This window comes from Protomyctophum parallelum (assembly GCF_964188405.1).
Source record: "Protomyctophum parallelum genome assembly, chromosome: 1".
Classification (NCBI taxonomy): domain Eukaryota; kingdom Metazoa; phylum Chordata; class Actinopteri; order Myctophiformes; family Myctophidae; genus Protomyctophum; species Protomyctophum parallelum.
Genome location: NC_139697.1, coordinates 19,310,661 through 19,332,155, shown reverse-complemented (window position 1 = coordinate 19,332,155; position 21,495 = coordinate 19,310,661). Strand labels below are relative to the sequence as shown.

Here is a 21,495-nt window from a genome sequence, read left to right as displayed (position 1 = left end):
GAGAGGTACTGTATCAGCATAATCACACTAAGGGTCTAATTTACACACTTTCTCAGTTAAACAAACACTCTGGATTTCTCGGCGGTGAATCTGGGATTAGACGAGGCCACTCTTGGCCTGCCGCGGCGTACGTCTCCTGCGCTCCAGAAGCATGAATATACATCAGTTTACCTCCTCCCCCTACTTTAATTGGCTGTGCTGCTGTCAAGTATGTGACGGTACCGCGTGTGCGCGCGTCGCACACAAACACACACACACACACACACACACACACACACACACAAGACACACACAGGCGCGAGCGTGCACACACGTCTGGGCTGTCAGCGGGTCATTAGGGCCACATAATGAAGCCCGGAGCTCACACTATACGGCAGCTGCCTGCGCGGACCACGTACAGCACAGCCACACACTCAAACATAAGGCCAACACTCAAACATACATAAACACCACTCATACATAATACACCCATATGGTCAACAAAGTGTTGATTTTGAGCAGCTTTTGATTTTAGTTTCAGTCATATTATAGTCTTAAATAGTTTATTTAGTCTGTCACATTTTAGTCACCTGGAATGTTTTAGTGTTACAGTACTAGTCTAGTTTTAGTCGACTAAATATCATGAGATTTGAGTCGATTACATCTAGAGTTGAGTCAGTCGACTAAAATGTATTTTGGTGGACCTTCATGACCGTCGTATTGACTGACTGACTTTACACTGAGCTTGTAAATCTGCTATTTTCAGCATGCAACCAAGTGTAACATTACTTGTACTTCTCTCGTCTCATGTCCACATCTCTTGTCCACTAGTCCCTTTCTAACATTTTAGTCTAGTTTTAATTTGACAAAATTGTCAATATATTTTGTCTTAGTTTTAGTCAGTTTCCATTTAGTTTGTCATAGTATTAGTCAACGAAAACACTGTGGTCAACGTACCACATTTGAAAAAAACGCGATGTACGACGTGATCTCTGAGCTCGAGAATCTACTACTTTCGAGGAACATTGCGACCGCTCGCACAAGACACACTTTTTAAAGTTTCTGCTGTTCTCTGAATTTTAAGAAGCCTCCGTTGGAATCGTCTGTTTGGGCCCCCCGGAGGTTTTAAAAGACACTCTGGCTAGAATAGTTAGTGTGGTTGCCCGAATGGGCAACCAGACTCTTGTAACTGTGACACTTTATACTTATTATTATTTTTTCACAGGAGTAGTCTTTATTTTGACGCTTTATACCTCCCACACTGTACGCTGTACGCACTTGAGCCATATCTCAAATTGACCGGAAAAATCGGGAATCGTGTGCTTGTATTTTGTTAAGAGAAATGTTGTATAGTTTAATTGATATGAATTTATTAGTGAATTAAATTTCCCCATTGACATGAATGGGAAAAGGCAAAAATTCACATAAAAGTATTTGTTCCTCGGAGACTGTAATCACTATAGTTACAAAACTTTTAGGGATAATTCAACATTATCCCTAAAATTATTTAACCCTAAGATTTTATCGGTCGGCCTCATGGTGGCGCTATAACAGCCCACTTTACCTTTTGGCTTATAACTCTTGAACCGTAGGTCGTAAAATCAAAAATATTTTTTCCCTGGATTCCTTGGGTCATGACGCATCTCCCCATATAGGCCACGCCCATTTCCGCCATGATAGATTTTCCGCCATTTTGAATTTTGTCCAAAACACACTTTTTGCTTTTCCTCCTACAGATTTTGTCCAAATCTCACAGAAATCGGCACACGTGATCTCTGGACCCATCCAATTAAAACTGAGCCGCAGAATTTTGAAAGTGCGTATCGTTCGGCCGTAATCGTCTTCCGAAGTTAGTAGGAGGGGCCTATATCACAAAAAATGCCATAAATCACGAACGGAATGTCCAATCCATCCCAAATTTCAATCACATGTCCGGGGTGGTTCGATCAACCAAGTTCTAAAAGCAATTCCATTTTCATCCATAGGGGGCGCCGCAAACGCGAGAAATGTAACCGTTTGTCGCAAAAACATGAATTTCGGGGGTCAAATCCCCTCCGAATGACTTACGCATGATCTAAGGCGTGACTTGAAATTGTAATTGGCTGGCAATACTAGTGGGAGGGGCATATGTAAGCCACTGCGGCAACCACACTCTGCAATTTTTTAAAATTGCGAATTTTCTAGTTATGGATTCTCTCATTATCTCAATCTCCACATTTTGTTTTGGAGAAAGACAATCGAGTGTGTGTGTGTGTGTGTGTGTGTTTGTGTGCGTGCGTCTACACAAACAATTTAAGTGTATTACTCCGAAACAAACCGCTTGCGATATGGATATATAACTTCCTATTATACACAAACATGTACCAATGTTTTAATTCACCTCGTTTCACTTTTCCTTTACAGACATTTGCACGCTCGCACCACACACGAAATATACAAACATTGTGTTCTTGAAAAACTGTTTCAAAAATATAAGGGAGGCGCACACGAACACACACACACGGACACACACACACACACACACACACACACACACACACACACACACACACACAGTGACAACTGTGCAGGTTCATTAGTGGAGATCACTCTTTGTGGGAGGACTAAAGAGGGGATTATTGATAACACAGTCAACATGCTGATCAATACATCTCTGAGAGAGAGAGAGAGAGAGAGAGAGAGAGAGAGAGAGAGAGAGAGAGAGCTGAAGGAGGAAAGAGTAAGAAAGACAGAAGGGGGGGGGGGGGCGTGAGACAGAGAGAACGAAGGAGAGAGAGAGAGAGAGAGAGAGAGAGACATACAGAAAGAGATACAGAAAGCAGTGGGGAGAAAAAAAAGAAAAGAAAATAAAAGATCTTTCTTTTTGCTCACTATACTACCTCCCACCTTCCCTCCCTGAAATTAACTAATCACCCATAATAAGCTCTTATGATCTGTAGTGGATTTCTATAAGCAGGGACAGCCGGATGATGGAGGACGCTGCTCCTGGAAGAATAACTCCATTAGCATAACACAAGGGGAGTGTACGTCTGTGTGTGTGTGTGTGTGTCTGTTTAGGAGTGTGTGTGTGTGTGTGTGTGTGTGTGTGTGTGTGTGTGTGTGCGAGAGGAGTCTGTCTGCAAATGTCCGTGTGCAAGCATCTGTCTAGAAATGTGCGTACGTAAGTGCATTTGAGTGTGCGTATGTATGCATGCTGTCGAGCGCGTACACACGAGTGCATGCGTGAATTTGCGTGGCATGCGAGTATGTATGCATGACAAATACATACGTGCGTACACACACACGCACGTGTCCATATACTGTACGTACGTTATGCATGTGTGTGTGTGAGGGGACATCCCATATGCAGGGGCCGGGGCCCTGTCAGAGACGGATTAGAGAGGAATCCTAATGAGGCTTCGGCATGAAGCGTCGAGGCCCTCCGCCCGCCCGCCCGCCCGCCCCATCCATCCATCCCAGCGGGAATGACACTCCTCCCCGGATCGTTATAGGCGCGCCGAGCGTCTTTTACACAGCGGCGCCCCCTAGGGGAGGAGACGGGCATGGTGGAGGAGGAGTAGTACTCGAGACTCGACAAAGACAAGGGAGGGAGAGAACGGATCGGGACGGGATGGCTGGAGCAGACGTATCCATGGAGACGATACAGGATGCGGGGAGGAGGAGGAGAAGAGAAAAAAAAAAGGAGAAAAGAGTGGCGGAGAGACGAGGGGTCTTCTGGACGACGGGAGAACAATACAATAGAGGGTTTTGGTGTGGGAGTTAACTTATTCTGACCTGAGATCAGACTCTAAAAAAAAATGTCTTCTACATCCTGACAGTTTTCTGAAAAAGCCATGTTTTTCCGTGTCAGTCGTTCTTCTATTTTTCAAAAAATAGCAGACCTACAAGCTCATAGCGCGCCACCGAGTGGCGCGCTATGAGCTTGTAGATCTGCTATTTTTCCATAGCTAAAGCATAGCATGATGCTAACGCCAAAAAGGGTTCCGGCCCAAAATGGGTTAACTTATGCATGTATCAGCGAGTGTATACCGCTGCATGGAGGAGTTGATGCAGTACGCATGGGGGTTTTGTCCAATTGTATGCAGACTACATGGCTATAGCGTAATACATTTTTGACCGCGAGAAGGAAAAAACGAGAATAAAACACAGCGGAATTAAAAGGAATAGCTATAGAAGCAAAGGATAAAAACTAACCGTCGCCACATCCAGCAGGCTGTCCTTTATGGCTGGATCCCGAAGGGACGGAACTCTCTCTCTCTCTGTCTGTCTGTCTCTTTTAAATGTCAAGAATGCACTCCAGTCTGGTGTATAAGTAGAATTCTGGCGGGCAATAAATGGACTTTGTCAGCATAATGTGTATAATATGAAAAACGCAATTTTCATATAAGAAAAAACTAATCCCAATTTCCAATAAGGATTATTTTTTGTTCAATTGTGTAATTTAATTAAATAATTTGCAATTGGTCAATGATGATCGAGGACACCCAAATTGCGACCATATAAGTCAGTTTACTATGAAAACCTGCATTTCATGTCAGTCAGTCAGTCACATTTCATGTCGGTCAGTCGGCCAGCAACTCTACACATCTGACCTCACAGACACCAGATTAATAGTTTAACTCCTGCTTCTTAACCCATTTTGACCTGGGAACGATTCTGCAAATGTCTTCTAAATCTTGACTGTTTTCTTGAAAAAGCTGTTTTTCTATGTATGTATCAAACACTTTGTCGCTTTTCACGATTCTTGAAAAATAGCAGACCTACAAGCTTGTAGCGAGTCACTCGGTGGCGCGCTATGAGCTTGTAGGTCTGCTATTTTTCAATAGCTAAAGCATGACATAATGCTAACACCAAAAGGGGTTCCCGCCCCAAAATGGGTTAACTGTGCCGTATTAAGAAGCTCTGTTGTTTCAGCACGACAGGGCATCTTGCTGGTTTTCATACTTTGGGTGTCATTCAACAGAAGTCAGATTTTAGTCTATGAAGAAGGTCCACGGGACCGCATTCAATCAAGTCTCGGATACGTCTCGTTGCAATGTGAAAGCCATCCGTACTAAAAGAAGGAAGTGGACTGTCTATAATCATATTTTTTATAATGACAATATTTTACCTGGGTTGTACTTCTGGTAGTTGAAGTTCTACTTGAATGTTGACAAAGAATGATAATCCGCTAGTTTGAGTATAGAGTGAGCCGTGGAAGACCCCCCCCCAAAAAAACCCCACGCTGCAGCTAGGATAAACCAGAGCCATTGACATATACGACAGAGTTAGGACAACTCTGTTCACTTCATGGGACCAATCCAATGGCGGCTCTTCTACATAGACTTCTATCGGCGAAGTGCTATAGGCAAAGAGTGACAAGTCCTGGACCGGACGTTGGCAGTATATGTACTGGACTCAGGCAACAGCCCAGCTTTAATGATCTAAAATTCCTTTATTTTAGATCTTTTTTTAGTAATAGTACAACATAAACATTGCAGAGACTTTAGTTGTCACTGTGCAATACTCTAAAATGCGTGTCATGTTGCAAACGTGCTTAAAATTGCTGATATTTGCGCTGCCCTCGTTGATAACAATGTATTTCACACTCCAGGGCTGCATGAACAGCACTTGAGCATGCTGTTTTCTGACCCCTCAATGGTGCAACTCTCCCAGCTATATGGCTCTGAGATAAACATACTATAGGAATAGCTTATTCGATCTACTCGATCTTCATCGGGTCATCTGTGTCGTTATTGTATGTTATGTTTGTTGTTATTATATAACTCAAGACAACGTCAGGAACACAGCCAAAACTCTATTATTTGCTCTAAACTCTAAGAGAACTCTTCTTCTGTGGCATGACATTTGCCATAGTCCACAGCGCCCCACATTCACAGTGCATTCACACAAGTTGAACGCACTGTTGAATCTCGGCCAATGTGAATCATGGCCAGCGGGGACCAGGCAATCGTATTCAGGAACAAGTTTGCATCAATCGGAATGTAAATCCACCCTGATAGTCTCTCGGAGTTACACATGGATAAATTAACAATGAGGACTTTACCGTGGGTCTTTCAGCAGCGACACACAGCCAACTCCAGTCCATCTGCTCTTAAAACAGAGTTCCAGTTAAGTGAGCTATCAGAGGCCGTTAAGACAGATCATTAACCGTATATGCTTCCTTATACCAAGCCAACGACCATAAACATGAGAGGGTGAAATTGGATGTTGTGGAGGGCGAGGAGGGCAAAGCGAAGATCAGAGAAAACAATTTTGGTTTTGTCTCGTCGTCGTAGCGAGCGCTAAGATTAATTAGCGCCGTCTTTCATTGTGCACGGAGGACTCAAACGAGGCAATTCATTAAAGCCTTGTATAACCTTTAAAAGTTCAACTCTTTTTGAAGTTGGTCCGTGTGTGCGGTGCGCGCGCGCGTTATTTGTGTGCACAAGATGGGGCAGAGCAGTTTTTTATGAATTTGCACATGTGGTTGTTAGTTGTATGTGTGTGTATGTGTGTGTGTGGTGTAGTTTGTGTTCCCGAGCTTGTTTGTGTGTGTGTGTGTGGATTATAAGAGATAAAAGGTGCATGTATATTTGATTGTGTACATGCAGACATTTGTGTTTATGTGAGGAGGTTGCTAGGCGATGTACTTTGTGTGTGCGCACAGTTGAACGCAAGCATGCGCGCATGTGTGTGTCTGTGTGTGTGTGTGTAGGGGACAGGTGCGGCTCTCTGTGCAGGCTGCCACTGAGGCGTCAGTCGGAGCTTCTGAGGCCTTGTCCCGGAGTTATACGAGCCCTGTGTAAAGCAGTAGGCACTTTTATTGGCGGTGGGTTTAAATTAAACTACATTTGTGAATATGAGGCTGAACAAACAACCCACACTCCAGTTTCACTCACACACACTTTGTATGTTCCCATGGTTTAGAAGCAGAATGACGCATTTGAAAGTGTGCCACAACCCTGCACTTTTTTTCCCCCCTTCTTCGAGGACACTGTGAGAAAGAAAATAAACACTCGCCGCATAAACAAGATGGTAATACACTGTTTAGCGCTCCTCTAAACGTATTTCCTCCAGTGATGGCGTGTAACAATGTCCTTTAACCCATTCTGACCTGAGATCAGATTCATACGAGGTTTCCACTGGACACACACTGGTCTGATGAACCCATTCTGACCTGAGATCAGATTCTAAAAATGTCAGTCGCTCTTCGATTTTTCAAAAATAGCAGACCTACAAGCTCGTAGCGCGCCACTCGGTGGCGCGCTATGAGCTTGTAGATCTGCTATTTTTCAATAGCTAAAGCATAACATGATGCTAACACCAAAATGGGTGCCCGTTCAGAATGGGTTAACATGTAATGGTTTTCATTTAAGCGTGCCAACAGGTGTCGACAAATGCTGGACTTGAAGAAATCTTTCTAAAATGTTCAAATGAAGTCGCTGCAGTGCAAACAGGCCTGCTGTGTGGCCCCGCATTGCCCTTGTTATTGTATTTATTCATGCATTTGTTTTGTTTTTTTAAATGGCACACATATTGACATATATATAATGGTGACATTTAAGTTTGGTCACAGGCATCTATAATCAGCTTAATGGAGCCTTAACACTCAACAGAGTTAAGTGGCAAAGTGGCTGGGAGACGACTAGAACTGGTGGGGACAGAAAGTTTATGGGCCAACAGCGCAGCCTATATGTGGTCCACCGTTTACAATCACATCCAAAAGCAGGGACCTTTTTCTCAACAAATTAAAAGCCCCAAACAAGCCCCAGTGAAAAAAAAGCATGACGGATATCAAGTAAATAAGTGAAACGGTAAAGAGGGCGTGCGTGCATGAACCAAAATCACTCGCGTATAAAAAAGTGGAAGGGAGAGGAAGAAAAAAAAAGAAATCAGCACTTTCAAATGGTTCATCTGCCAACTTCGCTAATGTATCTGGTTTACGAGCACAAAGCCATGAGAACTGACTCTTATACACACACACACACACACACACACACACACACACACACACACACACACACAGAGAGAGAACCCTAGGCTAGAAGTGAGAAATTGCAAAAGTGCACTTGGTGGGAGAGCAAGGAGGAAAAGTACACCAAATTAAAGTCAATTCAGTTTTAGGCATTTTCACCATAATGCTGTGCAATTTGTAATTAAAGTCATTATGGCATTTAGCTGTTCGCTATAGCAATGCCCGATCACTGACCACTAGGCAGACCCTCATCATTATCATCATCATCGCCATCATTGGAAATAGCTCTATTCCGTAGGGTGGGTTGGTCAATGGCACAGAGGCAGGGCAGAGAGGGAGCTTCACAGCCATTCACAATCAATCCCTGCACTGACCCAATGAGACTCATCCTGGACAGAGGAGGCTACTAATGATCTCCAATTAGATCGGTTATAGCAAGCAAGACAGGAGCGCGCACGGGGTCGCACACGCACACACACACACACACACTCTCTCTCTCTCAATCTCGCTCTCTTTTTGTGTGTGTCAAACACAAAACCCTAAAAGAAGTGCAGAAACTGTCACTCATATAGACAGAATGCTAATTCCACTTCGGATGAGTGACATTGTGTATGGGGCTTGGTGCTACATTTGATGGACGGAGACTTTCAGTAAGACTCGTCTCATACACCAGCTGACTGTTGGGTCTGCAAACACACACACACACACACACACACACACACACACACACACACACACACACACACACACAGCAGATGACACAGGGGCAGAGCAGGGAGGGCCAGTCACCCAGCTGCTGTGGGTCTGCTTCCATCTGGGGTCCAGGCTAGCCCCCCCCCCCCCCCCATGCTTCCCTTCCCACTACCACCAGCACCACCATACACACCTCCCCTCCCCTCCCCTCCCCTCCCACCACCCCCAGTCCCTTCTTCCATCACTCTCCACCAGCCACACATCGGCCCTCTCTCTCTCTCTCTCTCCTGCCTCTGTATGTGTCACCAGGAGCCCCTCAGTGAAGGGGCTTGTTATGCTAATCTAGACTTTGGAATCATCTCTCTTGTCTCTTTAGCGCTGGTTAGCCATCAACATTGACAGCCTGACCTACCCCCCCCACCCCTTTCCAATGACGACACTCGCACCTCCCATTCCTTAACTAGATGTCGGCTCACCGCCGGTGAGTTGCTAAAGACTGTCCCAGTCTATAGTGATCGGAATCAGTGGTTCTTCCATGCCAATTTAACCTATTCTGACCTGAGATCAGATTCATATGAGGTTTCTGCCGGACACACACTGGTCTGATGAACCCATTCTGACCTGAGCTCAGATTCTAAAAATATCAGTTGTTCTTAGATTTTTCAAAAACAGCAGACCTACAAGCTCGTATCACGCCACTCGGTGGCGCGATATGAGCTTGTAGATCTGCTATTTTTAAATAGCTAAAGCATAACATGATGCTGACACCAAAATGGGTGCCCGTTGGGTTAAGGACCCCCAAATTGACACTTATTAGCCCCGTCATGGACCACCATTTGAAAAGATATGCCAGGGACCAGCCAGGGACACACCCACGTACGCGCATGGGATTGTTCACCCCATAGGAACCCCACACACTGTACACACACACACACACACACACACACACACACACAGGAACTCCTCCATAGGACAAAGTTTATCTCCGGTCATGCCAGTGCATAACAAATTCCAATCTGGCTTTAGGAAAGGTCACAGCACAGAAACAGCACTTGTAAAAGTAATGAATGATCTTAGGGTGTCTGCTGACAAGAAACATGTATCAGTTCTCTTACTTCTAGATCTAACGATTGATCATTCAATTTTAATACAGCGTCTGGAGCACTGGATAGGCCTGTCTGGTACGGCCCTGTCCTGGTTTTCCTCCTACCTATCAAACAGAAGTTACTTTGTCAATCTAGCCGAGTTTGACTCAGACAAACACAACATCAGTTCTGGTATTCCACAGGGCTCGATTCTTGGTCCTCTGCTATTCTCCTTGTACATACTGCCATTGGGTGAACTCATTAAATCATTAATCATTAAATCATTAAAATCTGAATCCCCCCCCACCCCATTTTCCCTCACTGTATATTGTATCTTTTCCCTTTTTTGCTTCCCATATGATGAATTCCTGTTCTGTTCTTTACCTACAGAGAAATGTCTATTTGTATGTCTCTAAATGTTTGTATGTCTTTAAATGTTTTGATGAATTGACCCTGTTGTAAACAAGTGTAATGCTTAATTGGGTCGTCCACTCACAGTTGACAGTCTTTGTATTGAGTTTGTGCTTAAAATGTACTGTAAATTCTACAAACTGTTAATAAAGATTTCAATCAATCAATACCAATCACTGAGTCAATTTTCATTTCTATGCTGATGATACCCAACTATATCTTTCTGTGGCTCCAGATGATCCCTGTGCTTTAGACCCGCTGTTGACCTGTCTGTCTAGCATCAAATGTTGGATGAGTGAGAACTTTCTCAAGCTAAATGAGGATAAGACAGAAGTTCTCATAATCGGTTCTAGTGAGCAGAAAGAATCAATAATAAGCAGACTTGGCAACCTGACTGTAGAAAGTAACAGTACAGTAAAGAACCTGGGGGTCATTATTGATTCTGAATTGAATTTTAATTCACACATTAATCATGTTACCAAGATTGCCTTTTTTCACCTTGGAAATATTGCACGAATCAGAGCCTATTTGTCTTTGGACGATGCAAAAACACTGTTTTTTGTGAGGGTATACCTACCCTAGGGGACACGGGGAGAACATGCAAACTCCACACAGAAAGGCCCCTTCGCCAACCCCGCCTCGGGTATATGGGCACTGATGACGCGAAGGAGAGAACACGTCCCCAGCGCCCACAGCGTCCCCAGCGGGAATCAAACCCAGGACCTTCTAGCTGTGGAGGCGACAGCACTACCGACTGTGCCAACCGTGCCCCCGAGCTTTTAACCGTTATTTAATACTTTAGCTGTTGAAAAAACAGCAGATCGAGCTTGCAGATCTGCCATTTAATTGAAAATCATTTTCAGATGGGTGTCGGCGGACAAATACACATCATTTTGGGAGTCCTAGACATGAAAAAGTTTGAGCACCTCCGACATAGAAACACGGCTTTTTCAGAAAACTGTCGGGATTTAAAAGACATTTTGTAGAATCTGGTCACAGGTCTTTATAGGCGTCAACAGCAAGTGAGCAAATAACATGCTTGTTGTGGAGAGTGGATATGATTAGGGTCGTCTTGCGAGCGTGCATGCCCAACGGTTACTTAGCCGAGCATTTACAAGCCGTCCCGGGGCCACGCATATACGACATCAGCCCCAAACTACCAACGCTCCCACGACTCGCCTTCGGAGCGGCCTTGTCACAGCAGCACTCTTTCATTCGTATACCCGATAGCCCAACTTTCCCAGCCTTTGGGAGAAACACAATGAAAGGTTTTGGGGTTTTGGGGTTTTTAGGTTCCCCCCCCCCCCCCCCCTTTTTCTTTTAAAAGGGTCCTGTTTTTTTTTTTCGTCGTCCGTTAGCGCTGTGGCAGCCCACCGCGGGGCTGACAGACACAGACGCAAGCATTCTGGGTAATTACTGCTAACGACCCCGCTGCTCGTTAGCCAGCGCTCCTATTTTTGCCATCGCCGTGCCAACACCCCGCGTCTGTGACGTAAAGAGGCCGTTTTGTTGTGGGTCGCCGTTGCATGCGGACACTTTTAACAACACCAGACAGTGGTGCAAGTGTGTGTGAGAACAAATGTTAGAGTGTGTGTGTGTGTGTAAAAACAAGTGTCTATGGGAATGTAACTGTCTGTACGTCACTGTGAGTGCAATGCAACAGCTTACAACTTTGTGTGTGTGTGTGTGTGTGTGTGTGTAGGACACAGCTGGGTCATGTAGGGCCACAGCCAAGACACTGGTCAGTGTCGGGGAGAAACCCTGAGCAGGATTCAGCCTCTCTCTCATGGGCAGAGAGAGCGCGAGAAGGAACATGGATGAAAGAACGAGCCTTTTTTGATTGTCGCTTTAACAGGGTTATTATGCCACGATTCAGACCCCAGGGGAGACTGCCAAACCCCTAGTGACGCACATGAGAGAGAGAGAGAGAGAGAGAGAGACACACACACACACACACACACTTCTGTGAGAAGCGCTAACGCACCATCTCACACCCCGCACACAGACAAAAATACGCGTTACGTCAGAGAAAGATATATTAATTCAAAATGAAAACAATGATGGTACCCGCCAAAAAAAGAACATGCCGTGTATGCCATGTATCTGTACTAACTGCCAATATGCCCCGCATGTATTAAATGTGCCCCCTTTAGTTTGTTGCTGGTGTACTAGCCAAAGTTCATGTACACATACATGGAATTTGTCCTCTGCAGCCATCCGATACAGATCATTATGAAGGTGTGCATTGTGTTTTTATCAGTTTTAAATACACTCTGCTGCCCCGATCAAGTAAAACTCAGAAACGGAACATCTCCTGGAAACCAGGGACTACAGTTTAGTTTAGTCTATTTAGCGCGACAAATTGGGCATCAAACCATCGTACGGGTAAATGGTGCATTTATATAGTACTGTAAGTATAGTATACTAGCCTAGCCATTATTTATTCGGCATTTGAGCCACGGACCACCATTTGATGACATTTAGCCTCTCAAGACACAAAACGAAAGAATATTTAGTTATCGTTGGATAGTACTTTGTCCACAATTCCATGCTGTATCGATGTTGGTACCATTAGGAGAGACAACAGGTAAACAATGATCCAAAATAACAATTCTTCTACATTCTCTAATATGTGTATATTTCTTGTAAATTAATTCAACTCTTGAGAGCATAAAATGAAACCAAATATAGGCCTCGCTGTACGGGTCCATTTGGTTTCATTTGACGCTCTCAAGAGTTAAAAGATCTACAATTTGTTTACCAACTCTCCATCGTTTAGCTGGGGACCACCTGGAACCTCCTCAAGGACCACTGGTGGTCCCCGGGCCACCAGTTGAAAACCGACACTGTCCACTGTCGACACTGAGCAATGCTCCTTTAAAAAAAGGTGAAACATTATGGCGGACTTGAAGCGTTGTCAACTTGCATATCTAACTTTCTAGTGTTTGACAGTGGCATGACGCAACAAAGTATAATTCAGGCTTTAGTGTGTATTAAGCTTTTACAAAGTTAAATGGATCGAGCTAATAACCATTGTGAATCAGGGCGGCTGTGGCTCAGGAGCCACATGTCGAAGTGTCCTTGGGCAAGGTACCGAACCCCGCATTGCCTCCAATGAGTCGGTCGGTGTGAGCTTATACCACCGTCGGTGTGCGAATGTGGGAAGTGAGGACGCTGGCGTCGACTGTTTGCCACTTCACCTCCCAATGTATGAAGGAATGAACCATTGTAAAGTGCTTTAAAAATGCAATTCATTGTGTGTGTGGATCAAGTCAAAATCTGTGTCAGTCGGAACACACACACACACACACACACACACACACACACACACACACACACACACACACACACACACACAATGAGGAGCCCTATTTGGGTAGAGTGCCATCTCCTGGTGGGATTTTTTTTATTTTTTTATTACCTCTATTGATCCCCATGAGGAAATGCATTAATTTAGGTAGGACCCTAGTCCTACCTACAAACATTTAGGTAGGACTTTTTTAAGTTTTAGTCATAGTCTCTTGAATAGTTCATTTAGTTTTAGTCACATTTTAAATCACTTAAAGAGTGTTTTAGTGTCAGTCGAGTTTTAGTCGACCAAATGTACAGTTGATTTAGTCGACTAAAATGTATTTTTGCAGGGCGTCGATGCCGTCGCAATGGCTGATTTTACGCTTGCTGAAAATAGCCGATCTACAAGCTCACAACACGTTAGGAGTTTGTAGAATTTGTAGTGTAAAATGACTTGTCCACTAGTCAATTCCTAACAATTTAGACTAGTATTTATTTGTTGACGAAATTGTCAATATATTTAGTTTTAGTCATCATAGCTTATAGTTTTCACTTAGTTTGTCAGTGGAAAAAAACACGGTAGTCGACGAACAGTTTTTATGTCATAGTATTAGTCGACGAAATCAACACTGCTGCTGAGCAGTTCAGTGTCTTTGCTCATGGACAGAAAAGAGCCGGGGAACGAACTGGGGTAGGGGAGGGAGGGGGGGGGGGGGTACCCTTTACTGTACATTTCCCCACACGGCAGCCATATCTCCTGACTGAGCCACTGCCGTCTCCTCATGGTAAGACTGTGTGTGTGTGTGTGTGTGCGCAAGGTGGTGGAAAAGCTCATGGAAAGCAAGTAAGATTCCAATAGCCGTTTGTTCATTTCCCATGGAGCTGACCCGTTGTGCAACCCCCCTCCCGAAAAACTACTCCCTTGACCTCTGCGTCTACAAGTTCAGCTTAGCTTATCGGAGGGGGCCGGACCACTTTCATCCCCGTGCCGGGGGATTTTTGGGGTGTGTGTGTGTGTGTGTGTGTCAAGACAGAGACAGAAAGACTGCTGCCCGTTTGATGCTGCTTATAGAGGCGAGGTTACAGTGCCGTGTGTGTGTTCTGTGGGCGTCTGCGGGGCTAGTCATACAGGGCCAGAGGTAGCGGGGTAAATCATTGGTCATCTCGGGATAGTAAAAGAGGGCTTAGCTAAGAGCTGGGGAAGGGAAGAGCCTTCACACGGGACTGCACACACTAACTACGCAACCGTCTACAGTATGTAAACACAGTGTGTGTGTGTGTGTGTGTGTGTGAGAGCCCGGGGGAGGGCTGGTTACAGGCTAAGTTCAGGTCTCTGATCTCACAGACTACACACGCGGAACCGTGCTGCAGTGCAGACGCCAGCCAGTAAACACATCAAGTCTGTATAGGACCAAATCCATGCGTCTGCTACGTGTCGGACGGTTAAGTGTGAGAGAGAGAGAGGGAGGGAGCCACAATGGTGGTGGTGGTGGCGTCCGAATCTGTGCGCCTTCAAAACTTTGTCGTGACAAGAGAACAAACAGGCTCTATAGTCGCAACTGTATACGATTGTGTCGGCCACACATTATGTCAGTATTTGGATGAAGCTTGGTTTTAAGTGCGTCTCCAATGCAGCGCTGCACCCTTGGGTTTGTCTCAGAAGAGCGAGAGAGAGAGAGAGAGATAGAGAGAGACAGAGGTTTACTGTGACACATCTCCCTCTGGCCTTATCTCCCTCCTCTCCGTCCCCTCCCCTCCCCTCCCCTCCCCTCCCCTAGACTCCATGTGAGGGCAGTTCCTCTCCTCTTTATGACTCTTTATCTAACATGAAAGGACACTGACACGGGATACCCGCCATTAGGGCTCCATCAACATGAAAAAGGCCCTGACACGGAGGGTTCTTCTGCCGCTGCGGCTCAGCCCCCATTAAAAGGAGCGATAGGGTAAGATCCCTGTGCTCTGTCAAAGTGGCCGTCACGACACAGACAGGGTCCGACATAATGAGGACTTAAAGGCCTTTAACCTTGTCTAAAGACCCCCGGTCAGAGAAATGGCAATAAAAAAAAAGGGACCCAGAGCAGGCACCTACTAGACGGGGGTCCTGGGCGGCTTAATTACAAACCCCACGTGCCAATCGGTGTCGTCCAAGAGTTTAGAGATGCACAGAGAGGAGGAGTGTAAGGGCAGCCGAGAAGCATGGAGGTCGAGGTCACGAGGGGCGCCAAGTCTCCATCGACGGGCGCGCTAGGTGGTTTTGTGCTCATTTCCCTCACATCAGTGTTGATTTCGTCGACTAATTCCGAGACGAAAAATGTTCGTCGACTACCTTTTTTCCACTGACGAGAACTAAATGGAAACTAAATGAAAACTAACGCTCAATTTCATCAACAAATAAAAACTAGACTAAAAAGAGATCCAGTATACGGCAAGTCATTTTACACTTGGTTGCATGCTGAAAATAGCCGATCTGCAAGCTCACAACGAAACAAATGCGTTGCAGCGCGACGTGTTGTGAGCTTGTAGATCTGCTCTTTTCAGCTGGTGTAAACATCTGGATCATTCCGACGGCATCGAGGCCTGCCAGAAAACTGTAGATTTAGTCGACTAAAACCTCGGGATATTTAGTCGACTAAAACTAGACTTGACACTAATAAAGACTAAAATGTGACTAAAACTAAATTAAAACTATTCAAGAGACTTATGACTAAAATCTAAATTCGCTGTCAAAACAAACACTGCTCCCTCACACAATAATGACCACCCACCAGTGCAACTCATCAGGAAAGAAAATGAACCCGAGGCAGGCAACAACGCCGTCGCCAAACTGTAGCGTTTTCTCCACAGACGTAGCCTACATCTGCAGCATCACTTAGCACTCACCGTGATTTATTACAACTACAACAGCACTGCAGAGAGAGCAGCTACACTGACCTATAGCCAAAATTGTGTTACTGAGCAGTGAGGTGTATATATATAGCTAGAGTATTAAAGAAACATAAGAGTTACACAGCACATGCAGTAAGTAGTTGGCATCACTGCTGTTGATGCCAGCTAGATTCACTGGTATCAACTGGTCTTAACCCATTGACGCCTGGTGCAACGTATACGTTGTTCTACCCTTGATGCCGGCGCGCTCTCTGTGTCTCATCAGCTATTGCTATACATGTAGCAACATACCTATTTTAAAAAGAATCTTCAGAATTTGAAGGTTTTCAGAAACCTTAGATCAGGCCCTAGAAGGCGTTCCCAGATTCGGCCTCAGGCATCAATGGGTTAAGTTACCCATTTAGACCTGAGGACGATTCTACAAAGTCTTCTAAATCAAAACAGTTATCAGAAAAACCCATGTTTCTATGACAGTGGTGTTCAACCGTTTTCATGTCAAGGACCCCCAGAATTAACTGTATTTGGCCGCGGACCCCCCATCTGAAAATATGTTGTTCCAGGGGCTCCCCCCAGAAGCAAACTTTTGCTGTGACAAAATAATATATATTCAAAGATTTGCATACATTTTCACATTTTATTTTATTTTATTATTATTGGTGCCGCGCTACGAGCTTGTACATCTGCTATTTTTCCACAGCTAAAGTATAAAATAAGGGTTCAAGTGGTTAAAAGCTAAAGCGACACAGACGCGTTCCAGTCCTAAATGGGTTAAGGCCGATTGTGCAAATCAGTAGTTCTCACACTTTTTTTTTCAAAAAAATGTCCAATAATAGCAGATCCTTTCAGAAACCAGAAGTAGGATAAGGGCCGATTCATACTCCTATTTTAGAGCCGAATAAAAGTCGGTTCGGCTCTGTAGAGCCTACAATGTGACGTCATTTGAGGTTCGGGGGGGGGGGGGGGGCGGGTACCGTCCTAAAGTCGGCTCTTCGGTGCTACTGAAAATTTCTGACAAGTCGAAATTATTTCGGCACTACAGCGCCGAAACAGCGGTAAAATAGGAGTATGAATCGGCCCTAAGGCTAAGGCATGAGTAGGTCATCGAACAGGACGAACCGTATAAATATTTGATTAAGGAATATAATATGCCTTTTGAATTAATTCTGTATATCAGCAAAATGTAGATTTGTATATTAGAAATTGAGGGAAATTAAGATTCTCCAATTCTTTTTTTTTTTTACAAAAACGCCGCTTATCAACAAACCGGTTGATCGATCGATAAGCTTATCAAACCTTATCAATTTACTAATGCATTAAATCGATAATTCGCATCCCTAATTGCAATTGCAACTTTTTCATTTCAAGGACCACCATAACAAACAAATGTACGCTCTCAGAGCACATATTTGTACACATTTGTAAACAGACCTGTAAGGGTCCATTTGGAACCCCCGCCCCTAAACGAACCCAGAGGGTGCCTGGATGGACCTCACTTTGAATTTGTGTTTATCAAACATTATAATGAAGGCCAAAACGCATATAGATTCTTCAAAATATAGAATCGTTAAAAAGGGAACAACGGTTATGGAATCTGACCATTAAAACACACTCGGTGCCGGAAGTGCTTCAAAATAGGAGCTCTGGGTGGCCGGGGTTGTCTCAACGCTTTTACTCTGAAAGCCATGACCCGGAAACAATCTACTAAAAAAAGTTGACTTTACATTGCTAGCTTACACTGCAATCATTTTAATTTATACGATATATGATCCAAAAAGCGTTCATATTTTGCGGGAGACGGATGAGGAGCAGAAATGAAGCGCCAGCATATCGATCCGTTCATCACCACAGAGAGCGGCCTGGATTAGGAGATACTGTACGAGTCATTCTTTCCGCCGCGCTAACATGTAAGTCAACGGCAAGCTAATATGAGCCCAGAGCGTAGCATACGGCAGCCGAAAGGCGAACGGGCCAAAAAAGAAAAAAAGGAAACATTCTGAATATTCTTATCTCGCCCCGTATCATTGAGGATGCGCTAGGACGTCCAGCGACGTCTAAGGCTCAGCTCGTTTTTAATCCTTAAGACGCCTAGGGACGTCGTACGTACAGAAACAGTTAAGAGGGAAACGATAAAATCCAAAAAGGATCCCAAAGCCATCCACCAGTCCATTTCATGCTTTTTTGGCCCAGAGCTTACCTCCCGACACCGGGGCGTCCATGAACACGGCCCCCATCTTCTCGGCGGCGAGAGCCATCTCCCTGGAGACGGCGGGGTCAATGGTGGAGGAGTCGATGAGAAGCGTTCCCTTCTTCACCTTCCTGAGGAGGACCGAAATCACACCACCAAACGCTGAATGTTAATAAAACACAACATCCTTTCTTTAGTTGGTTAATTAAAGTAAAACATTTAGAGAGAGAGAGAGTGCAGCACTGTTATTGTGTCGACCAGAAGCAGAAACCACTGGTTGCTGGAGTATACCATTCTAACGGACTGTCAAAGTTATTTCCACAGAGTCGGCACACATTGTTTTTTTTCTTGGACTGTGTGGTGGGTTCTTCAGCCATTCTCCTCATTTTCCGCGCATAGCCATCGTTTGAAGTTCCACTGGTAATGATTTCCTCACGGTGTTATTTTGAGAGGTGCACACAGCGCTCAGAGCCCTGACGTCACATCATTTGGAGCGATTTTAGGCCAGTTTTAGGTCAGTGCAGCCCATACGTAAATCCAGGCTTTCATTTTTCGGGCAGACGAAATGAAAGCCTGGGTATCGAGGCTACGCAAAAAATCTATTTCTGACTTCAACTTGCCTCTTGCCTGGATTATTAACGCTTCTAGAGAGACTCGATCATAACAGCGAGGTAAGCGAGAAACATTATGCCTCCCGTTTTTCGTACGGAACGGAAGCCCCCCAGGCTTTCAGAGTAAAAGCTGCCATATCTTCCCCGGCACCCCCCCGAGCTTCTATTTTGAAAGAAATCCCAGCGCCGATTGTCTTAAAGCAGATTTTTCATGACAAGCAACGATCGAGTCGGCGCAGTGGCTCTTCAAAAGGTCAGTGAAAACTAACTAGGCAGGGAGATCTGGAAATCACGATTGTTTAATCTGAAACTGTTAATTGTCTATCCACGTGTTTCCCCGCCAAGGTACTGGGGCTCCTTGTGTGCTTTGCTTCCTTCAGGCCGTGTTGCCATGTCTGCTTATTATAAGCAACCTTTGACTTGTTTTTTCTGTAAAGTCACTTGCAAATAAATGATTGGTAGTTGCTGGTTGATGTTTTCTTTGGGCTTGATTCTAAAGTGTATAGTAGTTGCTTATTTGGGCTTGCGTCCACATTTCTTCACATCAAGGAACCCCCGATTAATATGCAATTGTCCACAGACATCCATCTGAACATATTCTGTGCCTTTTTTATTAAAATGTTCAAAATATTTAGATTTATTCTCAATGGGTTTTTAAATAACGGATGTACAACCTCACAATGTGTCGCTATGTGAGCTTGTAGATCAGCCATTTTCATTTGTGCTCGTTTTCAGACCTGGACACTTGTTTCTCTTGCAGAACTGGCAACACAGCAAGAGAAAGAGGAACTTTTGCACACACACAAACGCAATGCACTCTGGGCTGTAAGAAAAAGGTGAATACAACAGAGGAAAAAGGAAGGGAAGAGAAGAAAGGAGCCAGCCAGGCAGTGTTGTTTTCGTCGAAGACGAAAAATGTTCGTCGACTACCTTTTCCATTGAAGAAAACTAAATGGAAACTAAATTAAAACTATCTGGGCACCGGACTGGTGATCCAGTCGCGGTGTGCCGCGGGTTCGACTCCCGGACCCGACACTGCCTTTACCGCATGTCATCCCCCATCTCTCTCCCGTTTCCTGTCAGCCTACTTTCTATCCCTTAAAAAATCAATAAAGGCGTAAGCCGCAAAGAAATATCTTTAAAAAAAAATATATATATATACTGACAATTTCGTCAACAAATAAAAACTAGACTAAAATGTTAGGAAGGGACTAGTGGACAACAGATCCAGTATAAGTCATTTCACACTTGGTTGCATGCTGAAAATAGCAGATCTACAAGCTTGTGAGCTTGTAGATCAGCCAAGTGTAAAATAAGTCATTATGACGGCAACAAGGCCCGCAAAAATACATTTTAGTCGACTAAAATCTTATGACATTTAGTCGACTAAAACTAGACTAACACTAATACATTCCAGGTGACTAAAATGTGACTAAAACTAAGTGAAAACTATTCAGGAGACTATGACTAAAACTAAAATAGAAATTTGCTGCCAAAAACAACACTGCAGCCAGGGGGACGGAGGAGAGTATAAAAACAGAGACGGAGCTTACTTGAGGATGCCATTGGGGCCCGTGTACGCCTCGATGACGTTGGGACTGGACGGGAGCATGGTGATGATGCGGTCCGCCTTCTCCGCGACCTCTGCCGGGGTGTCCACGACCTGGGCATCGGTACAAATTTAGACCATTTAGACAGGACAAATGCCTTCTAAACTCTTGACAGTTTTCTGAAAAAACCCTTATGTTTCGATGTCAGTCGTTCTCAAACATTTTCATGTCAAGTACCCCACAAACATATATGTAATTGGCAGCCGACCCCCATCTGAAAATATGTTGTTCCAGGGGAACCTCAGCCTAGTAGGAAAGACTGAAAGATTTCACGTAAATTGCATGCTGCGTTCATGATTTGAGGCGTTTTGTTCAAAACGGGCCAATCCTGCAAACTTTGAAAGCCAATGTTAGCCAATTAGGATGGAATATGAAATATCGGACAGATCCATCTTAAACACATGACTATAGAGATAGTGTGTAACGATGTGCAGGATTTTTGGACAGAATCTGGAGGAGTAATATAAAAAGAAATGTTTTTCAAAAGTCGGCCTCCTGGTGGCGCTATAACAGGCCGTTCTGGCCTGTTATAGCGCCAGAACGGCGCTATAATAGGTTCATCGCTGGCTGCAAAATTTGGCACCGACCGGGTTAACGGTGCCGGAGATTAGCTGGTAACAGACGGACGCACACACACACACACACACGGACGGAGTGCAAAACATACTCTCTCCCCATGCCTTCGTCCTGGTGGAGACAATAAATTAAAACAGTAAATGAAAAACACAACCCCCTCATGTATTAGGACAATATCAGTCACCAGAAAAAGGTTGGGTGTTTTTGATGA

General features: G+C 44.5%; 1 protein-coding gene across 1 annotated transcript in view; it reads right to left on the bottom strand.

Moving 5' to 3' along the window:
* hibadha (3-hydroxyisobutyrate dehydrogenase a) overlaps positions 1–21,495 on the bottom strand; it is a 48,869-nt gene that overhangs the window by 22,621 nt on the left and 4,753 nt on the right. The window contains exons 3-4 of the mRNA XM_083787244.1: positions 20,652–20,761; positions 18,497–18,618 (exon numbers count right to left, since the gene is read on the bottom strand). Of these exons, the coding sequence (XP_083643370.1) occupies positions 18,497–18,618; positions 20,652–20,761 (232 nt within the window). The remainder of the gene's footprint in view (positions 1–18,496; positions 18,619–20,651; positions 20,762–21,495) is intronic.